This window comes from Trachymyrmex cornetzi, unplaced genomic scaffold (genome assembly GCF_001594075.2).
Source record: "Trachymyrmex cornetzi isolate Tcor2-1 unplaced genomic scaffold, Tcor1.1 scaffold140, whole genome shotgun sequence".
Classification (NCBI taxonomy): domain Eukaryota; kingdom Metazoa; phylum Arthropoda; class Insecta; order Hymenoptera; family Formicidae; genus Trachymyrmex; species Trachymyrmex cornetzi.
Genome location: NW_017295983.1, coordinates 172,054 through 181,070, shown reverse-complemented (window position 1 = coordinate 181,070; position 9,017 = coordinate 172,054). Strand labels below are relative to the sequence as shown.

General features: G+C 32.7%; 1 protein-coding gene across 1 annotated transcript in view; it reads left to right on the top strand.

Moving 5' to 3' along the window:
- Nucleotides 1–9,017, top strand: part of LOC108771150 (uncharacterized) — a 41,489-nt gene that overhangs the window by 16,722 nt on the left and 15,750 nt on the right. Inside the window, exon 2 of the mRNA XM_018523075.1 lies at nt 4,666–5,715. Within this exon, the coding sequence (XP_018378577.1) occupies nt 4,666–5,715 (1,050 nt within the window). The remainder of the gene's footprint in view (nt 1–4,665; nt 5,716–9,017) is intronic.

The following is a 9,017-nucleotide window of genomic DNA, read 5'->3' as shown; positions in this document are numbered from 1 at the left end:
TACAATATAATGTAAAAACTAAATCAAAGATGTCACCACTATTATCGAATTTAGAATTAAAAAAGTCTGTACTATCGACCTTGATTGAGTTGAGTAATCCCGGTTTAGCATCCCCATAACTTATTTTAATTTCATTTCATTATTATTATAATTAAAGTTAGAAATTTTTTTTCTAATAAATTGCTAAACTATTTTTAATATAGGATCGTTTTTGCAAAAAAAGAAATTTATGGATTAATATAAATAAAATACTTCAATTTTGCAACAATTTTGGTTCTATTTTATTTATATGTATCTATTTGTGTTTGTTTGAAAAGGTGATCATCATCTTTCTCGCATTATATTTACTAATTTATGTAATTATAAATATCTACGTCTGCTATTTATAAACATTTACGTTTATTGATTTTAAGCTGTGTGCAAAAATTTTAAATTTGTTTCTATTCAAACGACAATCCATCACGCACGAACTGAAGAATCGATTTCTCTTATATGTCTCATTGCAGGATGTGTGCGTCTGCAAAAGTACTGCAACACATTGTTGCACGTGAGATATCGCGGAACATCTACACGCGGAAAATTACACGAAGTGTGAAATTTTACACATTATTTTACAGGAAGCTAAAACCAATCAAACGAAAATTTATTTCATAGCTCACATCGTGAAAACTGATACACAACTATAATTACGATGATCTAATCAATGTTCTTGATCGCACCCTGAATTTCGTAATGTAATAGGAGAGATCGCATCAGATGTGGATGGAAAGCGCGTTCCTCAGAATATCACTATGATTCTGATTAATTGGCAGATCCTGACTGCCAAGTTTCATGTACAATAGATTGATCTATAAATCTTTGGGAAACAGGCTTAAAAATTTCGCACAGCTTGAAATCGTAAACCGGTCATAGATATTATCCGCAGATACTTGTAATATTTATCGTAATTGATTGATTGATTCTCCAATCATGTAATCGCTGTTTCGCGAATGATAAATCGGTATAATGTAAGTTAATAGAAGTAAACTTAGAATTTCGCATGATTTGATCCTAATAATAGCTTATATATCAGATATGGATATTTATATACATTTGTAATTATAAATTGACATAGTATCCAAATTATTCAAAATAACTGTCATTCAAAATTCAAAATCATGTTTGAAATGTAAATATATATAAGGATAAGATGGAGTGCAATAAGTGAAATAAGCGTATATGAAGAGAAAATCATGTAACCCGGTTAAAATGTTACATTATAAAGCATTCAGGAATTAATTATTTTTTAATTAATTATTTACATAAAAAGTTATCTATGTATTAACATAAAAGTAAAACAAAGTAATCTTTTAAAATGTACGATTAAAATATTATATACTGGAAACATGAGATAAAGTTATGGACATCAAATATGTTAACGACTCAATATTTCAGATTAATATTCTTCCAAAGAAATATTTATAAATTCAGGAAAAATTTTTTATTTATAGTAAGATTCATGCACACATTTGACCCGAGACATTGTCTCTTGATAACCATTTCTGACATATTTGTATGAAAATGTTTCAGTAATTAGCAATTAGCAGAGATATATTAGTTAGAATTTAGATAGAGACTGCGTCGTTATTACAAGACGTGAATTATCCGGCAGCACGTACGTAAGAAACTTCATAGAAAACTAGTAGATCTACTACGATAGAATATATTTACTTGTACCGTACTTCTATAATACCACCTAATACTGCGAAAGTTCATAAAATATGTACGAGATAGAGGTAATACAGCGCTTATTAGATTCTTAATTATAGTGACGAAGTGTATTGATAACCACATGCTTTAGCCTTTATTATCTCGCAATCAAAAAAAGAAAAAAGAGCTTACTTTGTATTTGCATTTTATTATATATTCGCCTGCATATTCGTGACGGAATACATTCAGGCTGAAGGCGTTGCAACGTTTCCGGAAATGTTTACGATTCAAGTGCAATAAGCGCAAATACTAACCCTAAGTAATTGCGCCCGAGAGAGCACTTCTAGCACATAGAGGAAGAAAACTAAAAAGTCGTCGCGGCCTTGTGGCACAGGGGTGTAGCTACCGCATAATAAGAATGCAAATGCAGATGCAGATGCGTATAAGAACAGGCAACCCACAAACCTATTTCTTCTTTCTTTTCGTTATAGAAGAAAATCAGAAACGCGGGATGAATTTAAAATTAATTTTTAATATAAATGAATGTGTTATCAATATGTAATATTTGAATATAAAATGTACCTTCAATATAAATATACCTTTAACGTAAAGTTTTAATAGCAATTGTTGTTTCTTTGCAATATTAATGGTATCTTAAAAAAATTAGAGCTTGGAATTTTTTAAAGATATCATTGATATTGCAAAGAAGCAACAAATGTGCTATTAAAGTTTTTATTACATTAGAATTCATTTTAAGTTTTGCAATTCATCTTCTTTCAAAGTTATTATGTTGTAAAATAATAAATAATAAAATAATTATAGATATATATAAGGTTGACATTATACTGTTGCAAAAATAAAATGCATCACTCCATGAGTGATTTTTACGGAAGATTTAAAAGTAATTCCTACGCCATTGAACGCAACGGTGCAGCAAAGCTGCATTGAGCCGCGGGCCGGTTTGAAAGCCAACATTTAATTTACATTCTACGTGAAGGAATAATGCTCTCATCATTTTTCGACGCAAACTATCCGTTAAAATGGTTGCGAAACGGCGTGAAGAAGAATGATTGAAGGCTAAAACCTCACGGCAAACATAACATCAATAAGAAATCTGGAAGTAAAAAAAATATTAAATTCTTATAAAAATTTAGAATATTTTGACACGTATACACAGATAATACAGTAAAATTAGAAAGGTTGAGAAATTATTTTGAGATACTTGATATAACAATATATCAATTTTATAAGATTAGAGTTTAGGAGTTTGTAATTTGTTTTGTGTAATCTTACATTGATCTCACTTTAATGCAATGTATTAATCTTCTATTGGTACATTATATAATGGAGCAAAAATGTACAACAATTCTCACGTGATCAACATTGTGCGACCGGCAGAGGTTAATTCAAGTTTCCTGATCTCGGCGACCAGCCAATAACGGTTAATTATCGCTTAAAAAAAATCGGAAAGAGCCGTCGAAGCGACCGCCGGCCGCGTAATTACAGTTATCTCAATGCAGCACGATTTTCAAGCTTACAACAATGAAATACTCGTAATTCATTGTTGTCCAGGTTTCATTATCCGCGCGAGTAACAAGAAGAGAAAAGAAGAATGAAATAAATTAAGTGCGCGATATTTATGAATGCATAAAGCTTTGAACGATTTGGGGAAGTCCGAATTTACAATTCTTCTATTAACTCAATGTAAATATATTCCCCTATCAGGATCCATCAGAATAGTTTTTAATTTTTGTCTTCATTTTTTAGATATATTATTTTATCTCTCTCTCTCTCTCTCTCTCTCTCTCTCTCTCTCTCTCTCTCTCTCTCTAAATAATTTTAGCTTCTTATTCAAAATTCTATAAAAGATTTTTTAACAAAACTGAATTAAAAAAAAAGTATTAAAAGGTTAATCAAATAGTTATGGAATATATGGGAGTTTTAATGAATTCATTTAGAGAGTGAATGTGACGATAAAGAATTACCGTTTAATGAACCATAAAACTTCTTGCTCTTCTACATGTAAAACGAAAAAATAACAAATAGAGAATTTATTTTTATGTAATTTATGAAATAAATAAATTCTTATATAATTTATGAAATAAATAAATTCTTATAACTTATAAAAGGAGATATCACAGAAAAATCAAAACATCTCTTCTCATTAAGTTTCTTATGCATATCACAGCCGTTATATCGGATAAGCAAGGAAATATATATTTCTTATGTACATATATATTTCTCTCGAATGAGATCACTTCATGAAATGAGAGCACTAATAAAATTTGGCCCACATATGCAACCAGCGTACATGAACTTCTCTGTAACTTAGCGCATGTTCTTGATACATGTTATTACTGCACATTACTAATTATAAGTTGTAAAGTAATCTTCATCAATACGAAAACTCATACGCGGTTCTTTTATATTCTTTAACAACACGCTAGAATCATGTACGTATATTTCTATCAAAACATATATTCTCCCATTTTTTACTCAATATATTATCTAATAGATATTAGTTAATTAATATTTTGTTATGTTTCCTTATATATTATTATATTATCTTATAGTATATTATTACATATTCTTATATATGCATTTTCTTGTATATGTATACATAAGAAGAACAATATTGTTAAAGTATCTAAAAAATTAATTAGATACAGATCCGAAAATAATTTTCTTTAAACCATCAAAATAATTAGATAGAACATTCAAACTGGTTGCTAGAAAGTTAAAACTTCTTACAGTATTGTCAGTAGCGCTTAAACATTCTATATAACTATCCTAATATTTTATAATAAAATTATTTTCAGATATATATCTAAATAAATTTTTAGATATTTCAACAAAATCATTCTTTTTGTATACATCAATTATAATTAAAAATATTATTATAATTAAAAATATTATGTATTTATTATAATTTAAAATTGTTATTTTCATTATTCTAATAAACAAAATTTTATTTAGGAGGTGTTACTTGCACACAGCAAAGTCACAGCTCATTGTGAGCCGATTACAGTGATTCTGGCAGAGATGGAGGCGCCGGAACTCGCGGCTCTTCTTGGCTTCGTCTACACTGGAAGCGCCTCTGTTCCACGGATGCGATTGGACGCGTTTCTGCGTGCTGCCGAGGCCCTGCGCATCCGGCTTCCACCGGTGCCAGTGATGACGACCTGCGGGGAACAAACAACGGACTGCAAGCTGGAAGATATCAAGGATGTCAAAGTTAGCCCCAAATACCTGCAGTGCGATCAGTATCCTTGGTACCGATCGAAAAGATTGTCTTACGAAGATCCGTTTGACAGGAAGGAGTCATATATTAGGATATTCCCCACAGACGACGTCAACAGAAATGCGTTTAGGGATATTGGAGCGTTTCATGAAGTTAACAATCCTGGCCCATCGTTCGGTCCTAGTTGTCCGAACTCGTGGCCAATAGGTAGTTTCCTGCATCAAGATAGAGCAACAGGTGATCCCTCCGCAGACAAAAATCACAGCTTGATACTTAATGACAAGAATCCGATAATAGCTCCTAGTAACGAATCGTCCTTCAGTATATATCAACGAGGTACGTGTCTTTCCGGAGGATCGTCTTCGGAAGGATACGCTGATCCAGATACTTTGGAAAAGATCAGAACGAGATACGAGAGATTGCATACGAGTTGCCCGTCGGAGAAGCTGATAATGAATGAGGACGTCCTTGTGGAAGGATCGGGAGGAGAGTCTTGTGGAACGACGCGGGACGAGTGTCCATACCAGGGCACGATGCCGTTGTCGTCCTTGCAGTGCGCGGCCGCCGCTACCAGCCAAACGAGGTCGTTCGAGATGCTCGATTACACCTCGCAGACTTCGGCGGGCGAGGATCTCAGTTGCGGCGAAAGTTGTTGTAGGTGGAGAACCGCTCGCAGACACGTGGCAAATCGCGTCACCGCGTCACCGTGGCGCCAGATTGTTAGGCCCCATCATTCACCGAAAAACCCACGTCTCATCCTTGTGCCTCAACGTCACGCCGATGACGTGAGTATTCGACAGACAAATATTAGCTCACTTGTTTATTTTGAAATTGACTGATTCGATTTCAATTTTAATTTCAAATTTTATTTATTCGGAGACTTAAACGGTTCTCCGAGAATGAAAGACCAGAAATGAATATTAGGTCGCATGGCATATTTGTTTATTTAATTACGAATCAATGTTGCATGGAAAAAACGACTACGTTTGCCACGACCAAAAGTCACCCATCATTACATTTTTTTGGATATAAGAACTACAGTACGATTGTTGTGATAATAGTAAGATTGGCATATCTTAACGGTTATGGCTGTAAAGATATGTCCATCTTACGGTTATCACAACCAAATGTATCGATGGGCGAAAATTATCATTATTTTTGGTTGTAGCAACCGTAACACTTTTTCTGTGTGGAAATATGAGCAACTTGAAAGGTGAACGCTGTACCATGAGTTTTAAAAAATGGAAACAAACTTTTCAGGAACTTTTTCATAATTTTGTATAAATATATAGTTTTTACAAACAATAACAAATGAAATTAAACCGAGAAATGTTGAACACAAATCAGTAAACAGGCCCATGTTTGGTCAAGGCTAATCTTGATGCCTAATAATATTTTTGTGTGAATTTAAAAAATATTTAGTTCAAATAAACTACGCATTGATTATTTGTCGGTTTTGAAACGCTGCAGTCCTAGGTCAATATTCATAATCAGCTCTTTTTTAAAGATCATTTTAAGTAATGCCTTATGGGTTTTCTACAATAAGTCGTTAGTCACCATTCATATTATACTAGTGGTAAGACAGAATTATAAGTCAACATAAATCTTATGAAACTTACATCCAGAATAAATCATATTAGATCGTTACGATATTTCAACCAATCAGAAGGGTGACAGTTCTCAAGGCAAATAACTATGCACTATATGATTGGTCATCATAACGTAATCTAAGTTTTAAATCGTAAAAAAATGGAATTTGAGTATCTCCATGTAGTCACTGATTATTGATATATTATTGCTTGTGACACACTACTGTCTCGCATACAACTCGCTCCTTGACTTCTGATCTATTACTAATGACTTATTGTAAAAAGCTCATTAAGATGTTAATACAACTTTGTGATTGGCTTATTACATTTTAAGACTGTACTTAAGATGATCTTAAATATATATATATATATATACCAGCCTTAGACTGGGGTTATGAATATTATCACATGCTTCAGTATTAGTCGAATTGACGTCCGTATGGAATGGGGAAAATCTCTCAGATAAGACGATATTTTCTACAATAAATTTTTTACAATATTTTACAAATTATCAACATTAATAATATTAAACTGTTTAATTTGACATTACGTACTTCAGATTCAGTCTAGGACTGTTTCAAGACCGACAAATGATTGGTACGTAATTTGCTTGAACTAAAAATTTTTTTAATTCACACAAATATTATTAGATACCAAGACTCGTTTTAAACGAATATGGCCTCTCATTTGTGTTGAAAAATTTTTAACATTTTGTAATTTTATATATAAATTAATATTTTAAACAACTTGATAACAAATGATTAAAAAAATTATATGCAATACAGAGATTCAGTTTGTTTTTTAAAGTGCATCGGAAAGTTAATAATTTTTTTAGAATTGATCCGTTATTTCTGGAAAGCATTATGATGCCATGATAGCAAGATACAAGAGACAATTTTATTCCAATTGATATCTCCAATCACAAAACTTTACGATAATTGAAAATAAGAAAGACGTTCTTTCAAAGAGAACGTAAGCTGTGCATACTCGATTACGATGCCAGATACGATTTCGTCGTACTTGCCGAAATCCCGTTGCCAGGGAATCCGTATTCCCACGTATGCGAAAAAGATCACCATTATGGGAATTATGCCAAGGTGAATAACATTGAACGACACGATTGAACAAACGCGTTTTCGATCGATCGGAGATAAAAACAGGTACGTGTCAAGTAATGAAAAAAAAGCTGACCTGGCCAGTGTTTCGCGAATAATTTAAGAAGCCCCGATTAAACCATTCACGAAGATTATATTTTACATACGATAATTCATATTCATATTATTATAAACAAGATTGGGTAATTTAATCTTTTTTTTTTTAATTAAGTTAAGTTAAAGTTAACAACCTTGAAAATTTAACTTACAATTAGTTAAGATACAAGTTGATCCATAATGAAATTAATTGAATTAGAAGTTAAGTTCATTAAAAAAGTAATTAAAAAATGGTAAAAATTGAATTTGGAATAATTTATGTAAGGTAGTTGACCCATTAATCGTCAGGGTACCAGTAATCGCCATGTTTAAATATTAAAGACATACTTTAGTATTTCCTATTGATCGTGCAGTTTGTTGATATTTTTATTGGTTCCAACAAGGTATTTACAATGTTGTGTTACATCATGAAACTCGTAAGTATATGAATTCACTACAGATTAAATCGAATATGTGCAGCAACCGAGTCGATGCGTGATTTTGACCAAATGCTTGTGAGGTTAAGGTGATGCTAAAGCCTTCTGTTTTACCACATTTCCATTCGGTGAAAAATCTCTGTATTGGATGTACGGATTGCAAAAGTATTATTGCTTAAATTTAAGTACGCACAAACAGGACCTCAGCTGCACTGGATTTCATGAAAAAATCGAAAAAAAGTTTCAGATTCATGAAAAATTCACTTACTTTTGGCTCGTACAGCTGTCACCTCAGATATATATTTGCTTGATGTAAGAGTTTTAGAGTCCATATCTTGAAAATAAGCGTGTAGCTGAGGTCACATTATTGAAACAAACGATACCGAGTTTGTAGAACTAAGATTGAAAGTCTAGAAAAGAAATATTTCCACCGAATAGAAAATACGTGTATACAGGTGCTTTGCAAAGACTGGGACTGTCAACAGAGCCGAAATTCCGTGTAGCAGTAGTTGCGCGGTCTTGCGATAGATGGTGCTGGCATATGTTAGATAAGAACAGATGTATGCGTTTGAGTAAGACAGAATGATATATATTATATAATATAATGTAAAAACTAAATCAAAGATGTCACCACTATTATCGAATTTGGAATTAAAAAAGTCTGTAGGGGAAAGTGGGCGAATTGTGCGCATTCTGGTTTGGTACTTCGCCGATAGATGGAGACATCGCCGTGATGAAATTTTTACACAGGAGGTCGTCCTCTTAAGGGGATCCTAAACCAAAGCTCGAACTCCGAAAAATCACTAGATGTCGCGCCGCGCGCCGCACATCGACATGTCTTTTTATACTACCACAGCAATATCTCACGCAG